Source organism: Solanum stenotomum, chromosome 8 (genome assembly GCF_019186545.1).
Source record: "Solanum stenotomum isolate F172 chromosome 8, ASM1918654v1, whole genome shotgun sequence".
In the NCBI taxonomy this organism is placed as follows: domain Eukaryota; kingdom Viridiplantae; phylum Streptophyta; class Magnoliopsida; order Solanales; family Solanaceae; genus Solanum; species Solanum stenotomum.
Genome location: NC_064289.1, coordinates 9087336 through 9106903, shown reverse-complemented (window position 1 = coordinate 9106903; position 19568 = coordinate 9087336). Strand labels below are relative to the sequence as shown.

At 32.8% G+C, this 19568-nt stretch overlaps 5 protein-coding genes across 5 annotated transcripts; 2 read left to right on the top strand and 3 right to left on the bottom strand.

Moving 5' to 3' along the window:
* Positions 1-2412: 2412 nt before the first annotated feature.
* Positions 2413-5965, top strand: LOC125873183 (uncharacterized). Its single transcript, XM_049554072.1, has 3 exons — positions 2413-3300; positions 4482-4654; positions 5328-5965. Exons 1-3 carry the CDS (start codon positions 2821-2823, stop codon positions 5392-5394), a joined length of 720 nt encoding a protein of 239 aa, XP_049410029.1. The 5' UTR covers positions 2413-2820; the 3' UTR covers positions 5395-5965.
* A 2185-nt stretch (positions 5966-8150) lies between these two features.
* Positions 8151-10844, top strand: LOC125872881 (methyl-CpG-binding domain-containing protein 11-like). The gene is made up of 2 exons (XM_049553674.1): positions 8151-8488; positions 9664-10844. The coding sequence occupies exons 1-2, from the start codon at positions 8405-8407 to the stop codon at positions 10621-10623; spliced, it is 1044 nt and encodes a 347-aa protein (XP_049409631.1). The 5' UTR covers positions 8151-8404; the 3' UTR covers positions 10624-10844.
* Positions 10845-11039: 195 nt separating this feature from the next.
* LOC125872882 (phosphatidylcholine:diacylglycerol cholinephosphotransferase 1-like) lies at positions 11040-12313 on the bottom strand. The gene is made up of 3 exons (XM_049553675.1): positions 11873-12313; positions 11607-11744; positions 11040-11426 (listed from the first exon to the last, which is right to left on the bottom strand). The coding sequence occupies exons 1-3, from the start codon at positions 12278-12280 to the stop codon at positions 11055-11057; spliced, it is 918 nt and encodes a 305-aa protein (XP_049409632.1). The 5' UTR covers positions 12281-12313; the 3' UTR covers positions 11040-11054.
* Positions 12314-13337: 1024 nt separating this feature from the next.
* LOC125873251 (SNF1-related protein kinase regulatory subunit gamma-like PV42a) lies at positions 13338-15154 on the bottom strand. Its single transcript, XM_049554150.1, has 3 exons — positions 14530-15154; positions 13819-14173; positions 13338-13750 (listed from the first exon to the last, which is right to left on the bottom strand). The coding sequence occupies exons 1-3, from the start codon at positions 14967-14969 to the stop codon at positions 13430-13432; spliced, it is 1116 nt and encodes a 371-aa protein (XP_049410107.1). The 5' UTR covers positions 14970-15154; the 3' UTR covers positions 13338-13429.
* Positions 15155-15843: 689 nt separating this feature from the next.
* On the bottom strand, positions 15844-19111 carry LOC125874285 (uncharacterized). The gene is made up of 5 exons (XM_049555137.1): positions 18884-19111; positions 18687-18783; positions 18062-18161; positions 16822-16910; positions 15844-16158 (listed from the first exon to the last, which is right to left on the bottom strand). Exons 1-5 carry the CDS (start codon positions 19041-19043, stop codon positions 15972-15974), a joined length of 633 nt encoding a protein of 210 aa, XP_049411094.1. The 5' UTR covers positions 19044-19111; the 3' UTR covers positions 15844-15971.
* Positions 19112-19568: the final 457 nt, after the last annotated feature.

Sequence of the window (19568 nt, the reverse complement as noted above, 5' to 3'; positions counted from 1 at the left end):
TTAAGTTAACACATATTCCATCGTTGTAGTCAATTAAAACTATTACATGTTTTGGCCCTTTTTGAATGAAGAATAAGTGCAATCCAGGGGACAAATCAATATGGAACGCAGAATAGATAGTGCCAAAAAAAAAAATCGATGTTAGTATTCAGCCTGGAAGAGGGACCTCTTTTCCTACTTTTGTGTTCGTGTCGTCGTTGCATTTAAAGTACAATATATGTGAACATTTAGATTATATTTATTAACTAAAAATCCTTTATTACTCTCAGGATGACTCAATAGAATTGATAGCCTCAAGTCAAAATATACTAGAAGACTTTAAAACTTTTTTCATAAAATTCATACGATAATAAGATTAAAAAAAAACCCATATGACTTTAATTTAATGTTGATAGTGTGATGTGATGTATGAGTGCATCAAGATATCAAAATTCTCCCCTATACAAAAAAAAAATGGTGTTTATTAAGTGAAAAAACATAGATGAGTAAGTTCATTATTCGCAATTTTTGAACCTTAAATAACTTGTTTTTTGAGATATTAATCAATCAAACATGGCAAAAGAAAATAACTAATTCAGAGAAATCTAACATAAATAAAAGGTGAAATGGCCTTGTCCAACAAAAAATTATATAATATAATGTCTCAAGCAATATAACTTTGTTGAGAAAGCGATGCCAAAATGATTATGGGCCGTCCCACAATTTTTGGGCCGTCGAAATGTCCAAAGCAAAACCCACGAGGTTCATGAATGGTGTCGGAATAACATTGGATGTAATTTAACAAGTAAAACAAGCAGAGAGCGACCTCTCTAAGTTTTTCGTATATCTTTTAAATATTTTAAATTATCAATTAGTGTGTCTTCTAGTACATTTTATGTAGTTTACAAATATATAAATTTCATCTAAAAAATTTTTGAAGATCCCATGCGTAAATTCTCGGTCAAACTTAAACTGTTTGACTATCGAAAAATGAAAAGTGCCACAAAAATTGGGATAAAAAAAGTATATATTTAGATTAGTTGATTGTAAATAGTCGACCTTCTTTTTATTTTAATTTATGTAGCATGTTTTGAAATTTTAGAATTCATAATATTTTAAAATATATATTTTTTATTATATTGATATAAGAATAATTAACATCTATGGTATCACAAAGCAACATCCAACATGGGTGTGTTTCCCATTTGAATAAAAATATATATTTAAATTTTAATTTTAAAATATTGAGGTGATCGAAACTAATTTAATTAGTTTCAACTATTAGTCAACTTATTCTTTGAATATGAATTAAAATGTCGCATAAATTGAACGGACGGAATATGTTTTAAGTATTAAAATTATTTTTATAAATAACCAGATACATATTTGGATAGAATATAAGTGTTGAAACTAAAAAAACAATTGTCTATTAAAAAAAGAAGTGTTGATAAGCTTCACTTTTTTTTTTTGTTGTTGTTGTCGAAATGACTAATTTATTTAATAAAATACTATAATTTTAAAAGTATATTGTAAGGAAAATGAGAAGCAAAGCAACGGATACAAATTTATAAATTTTAAATCGTGAGTGTCAAATCTCCGGATGCAAAGATAACGTTTGACTTATCAAATCAATAATGGGCACTACAGTACTGCCCGTTTGAATTGACTTAAAAAAATAGTTTTAAGTCATAAATAAAAAGTCAAACTGAAATGACTTTTAAGTTAAAAAATAAATAGGGGGAGACCTATTTTTGGTTTCTGACTTATTTTAAGTCATTTTTGACTTATTTTAAGTCATTTTTTAACTTGTCAAACACTTCGTAACTTATTTTAAGTCATTTTTAACTTGTTTTAAGTTATTTTTTATATTTGTTAAACACTTCCAAAAGTCAAAAACTGACTTAAAAATAGGTTTGACCAACTTTTAAGTCAATTCAAACGGACTCTTATTTATTCTCGTATAAAAATAAAGTCACTTATACAGTAATATTTCTATAAATATTTGGTTAAAATAAAATATTTATATAAATAAAATCACTTATACTGTGATAAATTCGTGTGCCCATGCTTAAATAAAATCACTTAGAAGCAATTATATGGTTCCACGTTATTTCTTTTCAACGGTCCTTAATTACTGAAGTACTGATTTTATTTGTTCATTATATTAAAAAATATATTATTATTTTATTTTTATCAATTTTGGTATAACTATATATATAAATAATGTTTTTATTCTCAGTATTTTTAACTATACATCAATTAATATGAATATAATACTCAAGATCATGTTAATTTTTATTTCTTAAAAATATGCAAAATCTAAAATGGACAATTACCAAAAAGGAAGGGAGGACGTGATTTTTTCCTCTATAAAACCCTAGATGTTTTTTTCAAAGAGAGACACCAATTTAATTAAATGTATCATTCTCCTAATTCTATGGGAAGGGAAGCTCACCTGATTTTGTTCCATCTCTAAGCAGATCACGTTATTAAGAAGCTCATTTATCGAGTTTTCTTTCTCTATTGCGTTAAATTCAATGTCAAGTCAAATTGAATCGAAGAAAATACCTTCTTCTTTTCAATTTCTTTTTTAGTCTGTTTCAAAAAAAATTATCTTTCTTTTTTTTTTGTTAACTTTTCAGTTATAACTTTCCACGTGATATGTGTATTTGACAGATCTTTAGTTTATGAGCATAAAATTCAGAAGTCTTTTTTACTTTCTTAAATTATGTGTCAAGTCAAAAGATTACGAAGGAAGTAGTAACGTTCTCCGCTATAAAATCGTGGATGTAACTAAGATATATCATCAGGACACCAAATTTATCTCTCTCCTAATATATAATGTTATTAAGAAGCTCATCATCATCGAGTTGCATACTTAATTCATGGATATCCAACGTCAGGACCCCATTATCAACGTCCATTCAGCTTAATTATGATGAAAATTACTGTTATTGCAATATGCGAGAAATGGACGGCCCTGATCATAAGAAAAACAATAATCCCATGAACAAAATAAGCATAAGGAATTCTTATTCCAACATAGAATTATCATCATCAACTTATAATGATGAAGTTAAGACGACGGAGGATTATTGCGATGCACCGGAAGACGGAGGCGGAGGTAAAGTGTACAGCGGTGGGCGGTGGACCGGTGGTGGCGGTGGTGGAGATGGATCTGGTTCGGGTTCGGGTTCAGGTTCTGATGATTCAAATGGTTGGCATGGGAATGAAAATACAGAAGCGTATTACAAGAAAATGATCAAAACTTACCCGAGAAATGCACTTTTACTTGCAAACTACGCAAGGTTTTTGAAAGAGGTATGAATTAACATTATATCTTTCATAACTACTACTTTCTCTGTTCAATTTTAATTATCATGTTGCATTTTTCAAAAGTCAATTTGATTAATTTTCAAAGTTAAATCAGATTACATTAATTCGATATTTTAAACAAAATTTAGATATTCAAAAACTATTCGAAAAACACTATAAATTGTAATTTTTTGCATATCAATATGATGAAAAATACATCGTAAAATGTTAGTTAAAATTCTTATTGTTTGGCTCTAAAAAATCATGACAATTAAAAGTGGATGGAGATAGTATTTACTTCGCGTCTATGATTACATGTTCATGTTTAAGAGACGATGGATAAAATAGTAATTTAACTATATTATCCTTAATTATTGCTCTTTTTGACTCACTTTACGTGACAGTTTTTTACTTAGCGTGCACAAAGTTAACGTTAAATACTTAAATTATTTCTAATAATGGAAGTGTTAAGACTCTTTTTGAGACAGGCGCTAAAAATAAAAATGCCACAGAAACTGATACCGAGAGAGTAAAAAGTACTTTACTTAATACTTCCCTCTGTCTTAACTATTTGTCCACTTTTCCTTTTATAGTTATCCTTAATTATTTGTCCATTTTGACAAATCAAAAAAAGACAATTTTTTTTACCTATTATATCCTCAATTAAATGACTAATTACTTTGAAAAATATAGAACTTTTCATCCACTTTTAATTAATAGGGGTAAAATAATAAACTCACTATGTCATTAATTGTTTTCTTAATAGGTGTGTCAATTCAAAAGTGGACAAGTAATTAGAGACAGAGGGAGTAATAAGAGTAAAATAGGTATAAAGTAGTAAATATTTCTTGAATTCCTAACTTTACAAGTAAAAATGGATATTTTAATATAATGGACAAATAAAAATAAAAGAAAAGAGTATTAATATTGTTCTCTCTAGTCCAGTTTGTTTGTCTAATTTCTCTTTTTGATCAATTTAAAAAGATGCACTCTTTCCTTTTTGGTAAATACTCCTAAATTTTAAGATCATAAATTAAAAAAAAGTTAATACATTTTATATGTGTTTAATTTAAGATTTTCTTTACTTCTTAAAATTTCATGATAAGTCAAACAATCAAATTGAAATATGATTTGTTTTTATCAAAATAAGTGTAATTAATATGGAGATTATGTTTTTGGAAAAACAGGTTAAGGGGGATTTAGTAAAAGCAGAGGAATATTGTGGAAGAGCTGTAGTGGTAAATCCAAGGGATGGGAATGTGTTATCACTTTATGCAGATCTAATATGGTTAACTCAAAAAGATGCATCTCGTGCCAATGCTTATTTTGATCAAGCTGTTAAATTTGACCCTCATGATTGGTATAAACCTTTTTAAAAAATAATTACTCCGTCCCAATTTACGTGACATTTTTCAAATTTCGAGATTCAAATAAGTTTATCTGTAATCGTAAAGTTATCATATATCTTTTAATTATTTTGAATTGCTGATTATTGTGATTTATAATACTTTTTACGTAGTTTACAAATATATAAATTTCATTTCAAAAAAATTGAAAATTTCACCTGTAAATTTCCGATCAAATTTAAATTGTTTTGACTCTCGAAAAATAAAAAATGTCACATAAATTAAAACTGAAGGAGTAAATCATTAATATTAAGGANTTTAAAAAATAATTACTCCGTTCCAATTTACGTGACACTTTTTGGATTTTGAGATTCAAATAAGTTTATCTGTGATTGTAAATTTATCATATATCTTTTAATTATTTTGAATTGCTGATTATTGTAATTTATAATACTTTTTACGTAGTTTACAAATATATAAATTTCATTTCAAAAAAATTAAAAATTTCACGTGTAAATTTCCGATCAAATTTAAACAGTTTTGACTCTCGAAAAACAAAAAATGTCACATAAATTAAAACTAAAGGAGTAAATCATTAATCTTAAGGAATTAAGTGATTGAAATCCAATATTTATTGAGAGCATACTTGTTTTTAATTATAATACATGGATTTTTATTGTTGCGCAGTTATGTAGTGGCATCATATGCTAGGTTCCTGTGGGATGCTGAAGAGACTGATGAGGAATTGAAGTAAAAGAGCTAAGTGGAATTATAGTATGCATGGATTCCTACCTCGTGAAGATGGAGAAGTTGTTTTCGAAAGACACTTAAAAACTAGTCACTCGTCAAATTAAATGAACACTTTAAGTTTAAAAAAATCACAATTCGAAAGGCAATAATGCACGAGGTCGAATGAATATTAAAAAATTATCATTATTCGAATCATAGTGGACGAATTCGATCATAATGGTTTTTGGTTACTTTTAGTTGGACTTTTTAAAACATGTGAAATTTATTTTTCGAAATTATGATCAAATTAAAAGTTTGAACTCTCATAATCTAAAAAATTTCACATAAATGGAAAAGTGGGAGTGTATGCAATCCTTTATTGGGCTCTAGAAAGTGGAAATTCATCCTTAAACAAACTGGCAAAATATGGGCCTGACCGATGACTGTTTCTGAGCCAAGTGTGACAATTAAGTCCTACTCCAGATTGTCTTTTTATTTTCTTCTTTTTCTGCTGGTTATTATTTTTTTGGTCCGTCTAGATATGTGATATGAAATCATGATTGAAATCAAATAAATATGCAGTTGAATTTTATTTAGATATGCAATTTGGATTTCTTAATTATTTTTTCTCATACTCACAAAACCTTCACAAGTTATACATTGAAATTTCTCCAATTCTTATAGAATCGCATCAAATGAATGAACTATAATACCATAATCCATAAATAGGATATCAAAATATCCTAGGCCGTCACATTGATTAATCGTATATTTTCATGTTCATTTTATAAAAAAAAATAGTTTACAATTACAAATTTTCAAATATATATAATTTTATAAAAAAATAACAAATTTAAAATCTCAAATCATGCTTTGGAGAATTTAAATATGAAACTATATTTAAAATCATAATTTATCATATAAAACTGTATACATAAACGCATACTTAAAAGAACCAATAAGAAAATCTTTGTTAAGATCTAAACCACACCCCATATGCAGTGGCGGAGCCACATTATCATTAGGGGTTCATTCGAACCCCCTTCGGCGAAAAATTATATTATTTTTATATAGTTAAAGTAATTTTTTAGGTATATATAGTAGATGTCGAATCTCCTTCGGCTACTTTGTGTGTCTATTTCTTCAGTTTTTGAGCCCCCTTATTGATAATTCTGACTCCGTCACTACCCATATGAACTCTCAAACTTGTTTATACGCTATATATATCAATTTTATTTTTTTCCTTTTTAGTCTATCTCGATCAAACTGTCACCTTATTATAAGTAAAAATAATTTAACTTAAAAATATTCATTTAAATTCTTAATAAAATGATTTTCAACTACATAATTATTTTAGACGATAAATTCTAATATTTATTTTATAAATACCGTAGCAAACCAATAAAATGGGTATCCTCCGTACCAAACGAACCTAAATCATAAAATTATTATATTCATATGTCATGTCTAAAAATTTAAAATATGACAAAGTCCGAGTATCCGGACGTAAAATTCATATTCCAATTCGATTAATAGCGCATAATTGGGGGAACCAATATCCGAATCCATATCCATTAACCACGGGTCCCATGTTTGATGTTCCCCCGCAGGCCGTACGAAATGGTTCTCCATAGAGCGTGCATTACACCACCTCAAATCTAACGACTGAAAATCTTGCGTGAACGGCACGCTCTTTGTCGAGGATGGGAAATAATAGACAGCATCATAAGTGTCCACATCACATCTAGGACCTTCTATAAAGGATTTTTAAAATTTTAAAATATGTCTTTGTTTTGAAGATATTTAGTGGAAACAACTTTAAACTAACGAATCTTCACCTTCGAATATGCCATTTGGCACATCTAGGATAAGATATTTTAAAATTTTTAATTATAAAATAAATCAAATCATTTGTATTTCGAAGAAGATTGTGTGGCATGATATTTTTATCATTATAATAAAGCCTTATTATGATCTTGAACTTGAATATTGCATAAGATTTGTGTGATTATTAAAAAAATATATTACTCTCTGTCTTATTTACGTCACATCCTTTGACTAGGTACGATATTTAGAAAAAATGAAAGATTTTGAAATTTAAGATTTAAAACAATTGTTAGATATTTATCTGATTGAATTATTCATCAAAGGTAAAAATTCTTAAAAATAGAATTTTAAAGATAAATTGTTTCTAATGATAGTAAAACGACATTTTTTTAAGACGAATTAAAAAGAAAAAGATGTCACGTAATTTATGTGACACTTGATTTTCTTAGTCAATTTCAAAAAAATATCATTTTATTATAATTAAAATTAACTTATTATAAAATATATTTTATCTTGAATGTAATAATTTATTATCACAAAAATATCTAAAATTTATATTAAATTAAAATATTATATATTTATTTTCCTTAAATATCATGTTAAATTAAGTGTTAGGTAAAATGAGAAAATGAGATAGAGGAGGATTAGAAAGAGGCGTAATACATTAACACTATTACCTTTAATTTTGGGTGTGCACAAGTAGGTACTTAAACTTGTATAAAATTGAACAAATAAACACATTCATCCTATATGACACCCAACATGAAAAATTTATGTCCTACGTGCATCCTACGTGTATTATATCATGTAGGACAAATATGTCTATTTATTTAATTTTATACAAATTTAAGGATCTATTTGTACACACTCAAAATTGAATGACATAATTATTCGTTGAAACTAAGTTAAGAATTATATATATGTATTATGACTTAGAAAGAGCATATGAGAAAATTGTCGGTTTGGATGTGTTAACTGATAAGGCTCGTTTGTCCTTGAAAGTTGGCTACGTGGCACGTGTGGTCTATCTGTTTCACGGCGTGGCAGTTGCTATCAGCCAAGTTTTATCTAAGCAAAAACACAACCTCTTTACTGCAGCTTCATACATGCTCATCACAAACTTTTAGTTGAAATTCTGTCTTAATTTCTTTCTGAATTTTGCTTGAAACAAAGTTGGAATTTTGTTTTTTTTGGGGTCAATTTTAAGGATGGCAAGTCCTATGGAGAAGGGGAGTCATGATGATGAAATTGTGTCGGTGGAGCTTGCTGCACCTCCTTCATGGAAAAAATTGGTACTCAATAATTTTCTTTCTCAATTTTTCTTGTAGCCATCATGTTCCTGTATTTTTTTGCTCTTTGGTTACCTTAATTCATGTTCTATGGTAGCTTGAACTTTTATAGGTGTTGGTCAGCTTAATTATTTTGTCTTTTGGTTCACAAAATTCATGTAGTAGGAAGCATAATCATGTTTCTGGTTGATAAAAGTAGTTTTTTTTTAGTTTCTTGGTGGAAAAATTGGGTTTTTTGAGGGAGTTTCACTGTTACTAAGTGCAGCATCATCAATTAGCTTTGCATCTCTCAGTAAATTTGCCTCTTTAATTCTTAGATAACTTACTGATGCAGTATAATTAGTTATACTGTATTGGCTAATCAAAGGTTGGGATGAAATGAGCTAAAAGAGCGCGATCTGAACAGGTTGATTGTCAACCTTCTACTTTGGGCTAAGATAATTACTTTAGTGACTGGAAGATAAAAGATAAACTGAAGAATAGAGGCCGTGGTGTCCGGGCCAGCTTTCGTGCACCTTGACTAATTTCAGGGATATCTGTCAATTTCCACCAACAATAAATATTAGGTAACTCTATCCATCAAGGCTAGAATAAATGGAAAGAATCACCTAATGTTTTTGCCTCCTCTGTGATTTGAACCTTACACTTCATGGCTCTCAATCACTTCATTAACAGCTAGGCTACACCCTGAACCAACCAATATTGACCGGGGTATTAGTGTGTTGGGTCATAACCATAAAACTCGATCCTTCTATTTGTCACCCCTTCGAATTCCTTGTCATTAAACCTCAAAAGAAGATGAAAAGAGAGAGCCTATGTTCCTGTTCATATTTTGGTTGCGGTCTTTAACATTTTTCCTGACAGCTTAGATAGTCCATCTTTAGAATCATGATAAGGGAGTCTTGCCTTATATTTAAGAACTGTGAAGTCTATCACTATTAATGCAACTCTTCCTATTCATCAAGAAATCAGCAAATTACCTTAACCTTACATGTGAAAGGTAGAGAGAGTAGTTTATACCTGTGCTGAAGATGGATAGTTGGACTACGTACGTTATGTAGTGTACTCTGGACATTCTTGGGAGACATAGGAGTAGGCCTATTTAAGGGAATTCAAAATGTGCTGTTGTGTAGCTTACATGTACACCTGACGTATATTTTACCTCTGTCACTTTGCAGTTCACCCCAAAGCAAGGGGGTACACCAAAGAAGAGTGAGGTTGTATTTATCACTCCAACAGGAGAGGAGGTCAAAAACCGCAAACAGTTGGAGCAGTATCTCAAAGCACATCCTGGAAACCCTACTATTGCAGAATTTGATTGGAGTACTGGTGAGACTCCAAGGAGATCAGCGAGGATCAGTGAGAAGGTCAAGGCAATGAGACCACCTTCACTACTTGAATCACCAAAGAAAAAACGCCGGACATCATCTGGTACAAAGAAAGTTAGCAAGGAAAAGGATGCTGCAAAAGCTGAGAAGGAAAGTTCAGAAACTAAAGGGATGGAATCTTCCAAAGAAGAAAATGAAAACTTGGGGAAGAAAGCTGGAGAAGCAGAAGGTGAAATGGAGGACGAGGGGAAGAAAGAGGTGGAAGCTGTGGTAGAAGATGAGCGCATAGAGGATGCTAAACTGCCCCCTGCGGAGAAGCCAGATTCTGAATCTGAGGAATTTCACAGTGCTGATGACGGCAATCAGGACAAGTCGGAAAATGCAGAAGCTGAAATGGAGGACAAGAAGAAGAAAGAGGTGGAAGCTGTGGAAGAGGATGAGTGCTTAAAAGGTGCTGAACTGCCCTCTGGGGACAAGCCAGAGCCTGAATCTGAGGAAGTTCACAGTGCTGATGTTGGTAAACAGAACAAGTCAGAAAATGCAGATATTGAGGAAAAGCTGGTGTCTCAAAACAAACCAGAAGAAGTCGCTGCGGAAGGGACCAATGTCACCATAGGAGTAAGTGCCAACCAAGCAGAACATGCTGTTAACGGGGTATCTAAGGATGCCCACAGCAATGATAGTGAAGATAGGCCAAAAGAGGAGAAAGAAACGGAAGGAACTGATTTAGCTATGGAAAATAACAATATTAACCAACCAGGGTTGGTTCATTCACAGCAGCATCAATCACCTGCGCCTATTAGCTGTTGATGCATCATCCGCATCACCCTTAGGACATTTCCTGTTACATGTTTACTGACTTTTAGATTCAATTTTATTATTGTAATAGTAAACTTCGATTCTCTGGTAGTTTAGTGTAGTTTCCTGGACTGCAATACTCCCATCGTTATGTGTATGTATTTGTTTCTGTCGTGGTACACTTCATCTGTTATTAAACCTTGATGTAGAATGTTTTAGGAGATTACTTGCGACTTGCAGAGTTCTATTTGCTATAACATGTCTGGTGAGTCGTGACTCGCGACTATAACAAGCTTTCGAATCGCCCCTTTGTGATGCGCAATTTGTTCATAACTGAATATTTTCTGGGGGAAATTGAAATTTATAACATACCAACACTATAGTAAAGGTTTTTTTAACAGTTGAAAAGAATGAAATCGATGACTATGCTGAAATGAAAAGTTCTAATCTGCAGAGACACTTAAATATTCACCATTTTCGTGCAATTTCGAGTTATGAAACGCACCGTTAGTAGTGCCATCAGGACTATCTGCAAGCAATTCCTTTTTCTTATTCTCCTCATATTTTCCAGACAGAGAATCAAACAAAATTCCAGCACCAACTCCAACAGCCAAATCAATAGTGTAATGGCCCCTTGTACTCAACAATCTCACCGTCTGCAATACGTTCAAGGTGTCAAATAAATAAGACAATTTCCATCTCTGCATACGTTTCATATCCAGCGATGCAATCACTGATGCTGCAACATGCCCCGAATAGAACAAGAAAAACGACACATTTCCTACTGGAAAATCAGCTCCCGACCCCAGGAAATCCTACATTAACAAACCGGAAAACAATCAGAGCCCTGAACAAGTAATGTGCAACACATTTCCTACTGGAAAATCAGATCCTACGTGAATGCATGATGCTTCGTGTACTGAGATTTTCTTTATTCTTGTTAAGGAACAAAATGGAAATAAGATACTTGTATACATTTATTGGTTTTTGCTTACCTCTGGTAATGGCAGCTGCGTAGAATATCCAAGAATACCTCTACATGTAAACATGAACAGAGTTGCAATAGTCGCTCTTGGTCGCCCTTCAATTAAGAAAGCCCATACTATGTACACCATTTGCATCCCAACAAACCCCTGTATGCATCGGAGATGAATCAATGAATTGACAAATTGTAAAACAGAACCAGAAAAAAATGTTGCAATGCATAAAGCATATTAGATCTGGTATCAATTGTGTGACCATTTCATTTTAAAATGCGTACCGTATTAAGGCCAGCAAGAACAGTGTTGAGAGCGGGTTTCGAATCAAGCAAACGATGCAGGGGACGCGTAGCAATGAATCCCAGATCGAAAGGCGGGGACGAAGATGGAACCATATGAAGAGTGTATTCCACGCCCATGAAGAAGAACAACGTGGTAGCGAAGATGCACGGTATAGGATGGTACTTCACCACACCGAATACATCCCTAGCCGTCAATCTCATGAAAAATGTATTGCTCAACCACCCTGAATCACCGAATTCTGAGGGCGGTCTTTTCTTCATGTCAGTAATTTTATTGTCGTCTTTCATTTCCATGTTTTCAAATTGGAGTTCGTTAACGGAGCAATGTGATCTAGTGTTGAGGCTAGATGAAGAAGAATAACGAAGATGGAGATTTTCTACGTTCATTTCTGCCTTTTAAATTTCCTGGAATGAACGAAGACATGACGAATGGCACTATAATGTTACCAATAATTGTATTAATCCAACCGCATATGTCTTTCTCCGAAATGTGATCAGTATTAATGAAAATCCAGTAAAGGAGATTCCGAAAAGGATCCTTATTGAGGAAATCTCAGATCTCACTTTCAAGTTAAAATCACAAACAAAGAGGTGTTGAATATTTGATATGGAAGGAAAATAAGGAACTAATATGCAGATTTGGTTTACAAGGAATAAAAGGAAGCAAGGCTTGTAACGAAGGGCTATTAGTTTAATTCTTATGGTAAATACTTACTATTCAATTACTCCCACCGCTAATTTATACCAAACTAATTCAATTAACTATAATTATAAGTAAATTAAGTAAAAGTTTGGATTGATGACTTAAAATAAATCAGAGAAAATGAGGAATTATAGACCAAAATAAAAGTCCAAGTAATAAATCAATGCAACCGTGTCAATTGTCAAATTTCTGCTCAGCGATACCATTTGTCATCGACCACTTAGAATATATAAGATAGATTACTCTTTAACTAAATAAGCAATAATTTAATTAACTAAATCAAAATTAAGAACTTAAACATATTGTTTAAGAATAATAATGGAGTAATACTTTATCATATCATACGAGAGAGTTGCTCTTTACAAACTATTTACTTTATTTGGATTTTGATCCTTTGGCACATTTTTGAGCATATTGATTATTGAGCAACGTTTATGAATATATAAGACGACGTTTTCTTCAATACATCTATATAGGTTACAATCTTTATGTTTGGACATAAGAGAAGTGTTCGTTAAGAATAATATGAAAGCTTAGACGAATAAGGAGAAGACGAAGTTACAAGTCAAAATTTAACAAGATGATTTGATGAAGAAAGGCTTCAAAGACATTTTTGATTTCGATATAAATTAGTTAGTAACAGAACGTTGTCAAGTTACCTTTCGTATTGTCAATATTATCTCTTACCATCTTTTTTCTTCAATTTTACTTGTAGACAAATTTTTGAGCGAAATGATCATGTCATTTGATAAACAGATTGCATTTCATTTACACCAAAACAGCAACCAGAACAAAACGGGTGCAAAACAGCGTGTGTGTACAACAACTACACATTACTGCAAAAACTCAGTAAGATACCAGAGCCTGATGACTCTTATCATGTCAGTTAGGGATACAACTCCTTCCAGCAAGCCTTGTTCATCCACCACCCAAACACGATGCACATTGTCTGAAACAACTTTCTCCACCACTTCCCCGAGTGACGATTCTGGATGGCATGTCACTTGTTCCCTCCATGAAGATCTCATCCCGGAATTAGACAGCATTTTCAAGAAATCAAGGACCTCTAGATTTAGTAGAGGCTGCATTTTCGATACAGGACATCCTCTCAAGTCCGTTGCTGAAAATGTTCCTACAATCTTCCTCTTTTTCCCCTGCAAATTTCATGGAAAACAAGAATCATACTATTGTTAGCGTATATGAATTAAATTCAAACGCTTACATTTACAAGCTGAGTATGATCTTCTGTTATTTCATTAGATGACTCCACAATTGGTACTGCATTTAGCGAAGCTGTTCTCATGCATTTGATCACATCGATAACTTTAGCCTTATTAGTCACACCGAAAACAGTGTCTGTGATTGCTTGCAGTTGTTTATCCGAGACCTTGTGCGACATGATAGCTTTAAGCTCCTGCTGGTCATTCAAAAACCTAAGCAGATCCATTTGTGTTAGCATTCGGTAACATGATGCAGACTCAGTAAGCTCAACACCAACTACATTTTCTGATCGTCCATTCACTGGTACCATGGCTCGATGTATGCCTTTGCTGAAAACTTCCATACAATCCACAATGCTTCACATATAAACCAGCAATTAGTAAGATACATTTGTGAAATTAGATAATAGTGACAACCTTGAATATCATCCAAAATAGCAGCAAGGACGTACTCAAAACTTCAGTGATTTATTGAAGTAATCATATATTAAATTTTTTATAAAAATCCTTACTCCGCCACTACTCATTCCAATCTGATAGATTAAAAGTAATTGCCAACAAAATCCACTACATTCTAGAGGATTGATTTTGTAGGTCACGTATAATTTCTTAATTTTTTTAGTTTTGTGATCTCTTCTTCATTTTTAACCCATAAGAAAACATCATTTTTTATTTTTGTAATCGCCAAGAGATCTCGATTCCTCGTTACATACCTTGTGTTAGGGCTGAGGGTCCACAAACTAAGACTTTCAAGACAATGCCCAATAATCGAAGAAATAGGTACCATCATCTTTTTCGTAAGATGAGCATCATCATCATCACCACAACCATTTCCAGCAATATGTGCGAGAATATCAAGCATAGTTACCATCCCTATATAATGTTTCCGTACAGCACCCGTCTGTTTATCAGCTTCTAAAATCATAGAACCGCCGGCACCAATCCAGTGCCCAGGCGGTGCAGCCACCGGAACCGCCACCACCTTGTTAGCCATCAGAGTATTTATGGTGTCTGCCAGCGTGGCTGTATATGGAACCTCCACAAGTCTCCTTTTATCAACAATTAGATCCTTCACCTGCTTGTCTTTAAGCATCTGATGCTTCTGAGATCTACGGGGGGTTCCCGCCGCTTGTATCTCCGCTGTTGCCTGCATTTTGTTTGTATGAGTATATATTTTTTTTTGTGTTTGTGATTTTTCAGATTTGGGTGAAAACAAAGGAGAAGTTGAAAAACTGAAAGTGCACTAATATAGGTTCATATGTGGCTTAATACGTGTCAGAATTAGAGGATGGAAAAGAGAAGAGTGCCATTTGTTATTTTGTTTGCTACGTGGTTCTTGCTTCTTGAGCAATACACCGATCCTATCCATCTTAAAGGGAAGTTGCTGTTTCATAGGGTCGTTTGGTACGTGGAACTATCTCATAGTATTTAGTTTGAAGTATTATTTGTATCATGACGGTGAAATTAGCAAGCAAGGGTCTAGAGATTTATTCAAAAAATTTTAGTGGAATGTCTTTTATCTTTTTATATATATATATATATATTTTATTTTATTTTTAATTTATTTATTTATTATTATTATTATTTTTTTATTTTTTATTTTTAATTTTGTATATTTTGAACCTTTTAATGAAAATTGGTTACTATCACATATGAAAACTTGAATAAATAATATCATGGATATTTTGGTTTATCCAATCCTACATACCAAAACAGTTTTTAGAGCGTTTTTTATTATGAAAACTTGTTATTCTGAGTAGTTGTATCTGAAACTTCCATCATGAAGAATGGCAATTATCAAATATCATTTAGTTCCACCCCTAGCAGGCAAAAGAAACAGAAGAAGTACGGAACTATGATCTATATTTCTATGAACAAAGTTTGCTGCTATCATCTGCAAAATGAAGAGATTAGGAGTAACTTGGGTAAGCATCCAAAGCCTTAATAATAATTGAATTAGCAGTAACAGCTTCGGATTGACAACTTGTTCAATAAACAAATAAGAATATATCTAAAGATCCTCATATTCGACAGCATATACAGACAGTACCATCAGTTAGACACCATTTAACTTTAACTAACCAGTTTCCCAGCCCTAGTTAGTGATTCAAAGTTAGACAGACGCACCGGTAGCAAAGTGAATGGAACATCTAGGTTAGGCTAAGGCTTTTTTTTTTGGTATCCAAGATGTTGATTGAGATAACCATCTTCTTAAAAAATGTGACCGCTTGAATTCTGGTTTAGGAATTGCATCCTTGTCTTGAAAATCACCAATCATTTTGCTCTTCTCTTGGTGGTCAATGTTGCCATTATCTTCAACATTCACTTCATGAGCATTTGAACTGGAAGAAAAATGGTTAGGGTGCCACTTAAGTTCTGTTCTATGACAGATGAAAAGTGTGTATACACAAACATGTAGTGAGTGCATACTAAATTTCTGTTATGTAACAGATAAGCAAAACATACACATATACAGTGATACATGTATTAACCCAATATGTGTACTCTCAGCAATTGAAACATCTGTTATTTGCTGGTTACCTGGTTGCAACTTAGCTCTTTTGACTATCGACACGTCTCTCACTTTAGTTTAGTAGCGAAGACAAAATATCAGCCTCTTTTCATGGATAAGTCTTCCCAAAATTCAGTGAATCTCATGTTACTAGGATTTGGGTGACTAAGTAGCACAAGATGGTTCACTAGCATCCAGACAAAAGAAAAAAGGGAAAGCAACCTGGTTTCATGTCTTGACTAATAGCTAACTTTATATTAAAATGTCTGATTGTGGTGGAGTGGGGGGGGGGGGGGGGGNGAAGCATCAAAATAACATACATATGAACTATGAAGGGGTATCAACTATGTTTTCAAGTCCGTTAAATTTGCCATCTACAGAAAAGAAAGGTCACATATTTTAGGCATACCCTTACATAGAGCATTGTTTTTTTTGTTGATGAAGTAAGTGAGATAAAGCATTCAGTAGATGCAAAGACAAAAGGGGGACATACATATAGAATTGTTTGGACTGGTCACATTGGCTATCCAGTTTTTGTTTAGCTGGCCTGTACTCCAACGTGACATGCTGTGCAAATTGAAGCTGCAGACTCCAAGCAAAAAGAAGTTAAGGTAAGAAGCATAAAATGTAGATAGTGTTTTGGGAAATCATTCTCGAAGTTCACAGGAGCATTATAGTTAGCAAGAGCTTGATTATGAAGCATTCAAATCATGTATGTGTATTTGACTGTTTGTGTGTGTGACTATATGTGTGTTTGTGTGCTAAACATAGAGCAGTGCTGGGTACATATCGAGTGTTCATTGCTTATTCTAGTAAACCGTAACTAGCAACATTTATCAATTCAGAGCACATCGAAAACAAATTTATATTGAAAAGTAAGGGTGAGGTTCCTATGCCTCAAATCCACATGTAACCTCACTAGGAAAATAGCCACCATTGCTGTCAATACTAGATGTTAGTACCTTATCTGAGATTCCACTCATATGAGTGTACCGTTAAATCGTCTTGCACCAAACACTTGAAAATATTTAACTTTCTAGCTTAGTTTTGTCATAAGAACCAGCTATAGATAGGCATAGAACCTTAGTTGGTTGTTCATCGATGAAGTGTGTGACCATCTCATCTAAAAGTGTAAGTTGTTAGAGAGAATATACTTATATCATTTAATTGTATTCTCAACACACCCTCTCACGTGCAGGCGTGGTTCTTTTTCATGGGCCAAAAGCACTTGGAAATATACGATCTCGGGACTCTTCTGCATGTTGATACCATGATGAAGTGTGTGACCATCTCATCTAAAAATATCTAAAAATTTAAGCTGTTAGAGAGAGTACACTTATATCATTTAATTCTTTTCCCAACACTCATTAATCAATTCTAGTTCAAAGATCCAAAAATATTATGGGGCTGAAGACAAGAAAAATTGTATCCTTATAGACAAATTCTTTGCTTTAGTCCAGAAAATGTATATGGTTCTTCAAGCCCTGACTGCATAAGAGCCCCCACATGGCTATCCATCTAACAAAACTCATCAAATATAATACTATTTCCTTTTCCTCGTGTCAGTCAATTCGAATTGCAACAAACGAGTTGTTAGTCTACCACAAGCCACTAATACATTATACATAGATGTGTTACCTTGTGAATTTTGATTATGGAAAAAAGAGGTATTCAGAGTTAGAAACGAGCTGTATTTAGATTCCCAATCAGTAACAATACGAAAAACGACTGACCTGATCACCATCTTTCATACCAAAACAGTTGATAAAAGTTTTGTCATTCACAAGTTTTTGACTTCCATAGCACAAACAGAAGTGACTCCATACTAGTGACCTGCATCAATAGGCAATACAACTTTAAGATCTACCATATTCGCAGCAAGACAGAAGATCAACAATTCTTCAAATTTCAGTTTATTCCTTTTATTTTCAGCCATTCTGCATTAACATGATTGCAATCATTGTCACCGAAAACTTCAAATACCAATTATCAGCAAGCAAGCTAAAGTGATGAAATCTTCTACTCCTATTAAATAACCAATTCTGGAATTTCCTTAACTATTGCAGCAACAAATTGTAGACTTTGAACCCATTCTCATAATCATATTATCACAGTACATCGACGGAGTTATTATTCATTTTTATCTGTTAACACAGTGCAACAAAAGCACGTCTCCAGTATGGTGATTGATTCCTTCTCGACAAGGGCCGGATCTAAGTCTTAAAATCAATAGATTAACAATTGGCAAAGTCTACTACAATAGCATGCCCCCTCGGCTAAACCAGTTACAAGGGCGAGATAATCCTCTTTTTTCACGTGGTATCAACGATTGTAGAAACAGTTAGCTTTCATTCATACCATAGAATCTTGCCTTCATCCTCCCGCGAAAAATTGAAAGCTTCCTCAACTGCTTGTTTAAGGTCTGCTACTGTAGCATTCCTCGCTACATGGATAACTATTCAAAATTCCAGCCAAACAACCAGGATTAGCCATAATTATTCCAAAACAAAATGCAACAAAAATAAACTACTACTCCAGCATTTATCTAATTTTACCAAATGAAGAGCCATCCAATTTGAGGACGGAGATATTGAGTAGCTGTTCAGGGAGTTTACTGTAACCAAAACTCCGAACTAGTTTTTTGCTTAGCGGAAATGGAGTCCAAACCCTAGAACTCCGATTTTGCAACTGAAAGCACGCTATGATCTTCACCATTATCAGCTCGCTTCGAAAATCCTTGCAGTTTTTTTTGGCTTAAACAGGGGAAACAAGTGAGAGTGAAAACAGAAACTGAGAGGCTTTCGGTTTTTTAAAGAGATGACCGTTAGCAAGGGTCACGTTTTTTAAGTAGATGGACGAATTTATTTCAACACGCGCGGTCAGTTAATTCGCTTTTATGAAACCGCGCGGGCGTATATTATCGATAAAAATAATTTAGTGTTTTAATTATTCACCACTAATGTTCATATCAAATTAATTAATGTTACTTTTATTACTCTCGCTTTCTCAATTTATGTGACTTACTTTTTTTTTTAGTAAGTCTCAAAAAGAATGACACATTTTTATATTAAATAACATTTTAACTATAAAATGTATATTTTATCTTTAATGAAATAATTTACAGTCATACAAATTTCTATCATTTATTTTGGATCACAAGTTTTAAAAGTCTTCCTTTTTTTCTTAAACTCCATGCCAAATTAAACTACTTCACATAAAATAGGACGGAGGAAGTATTAG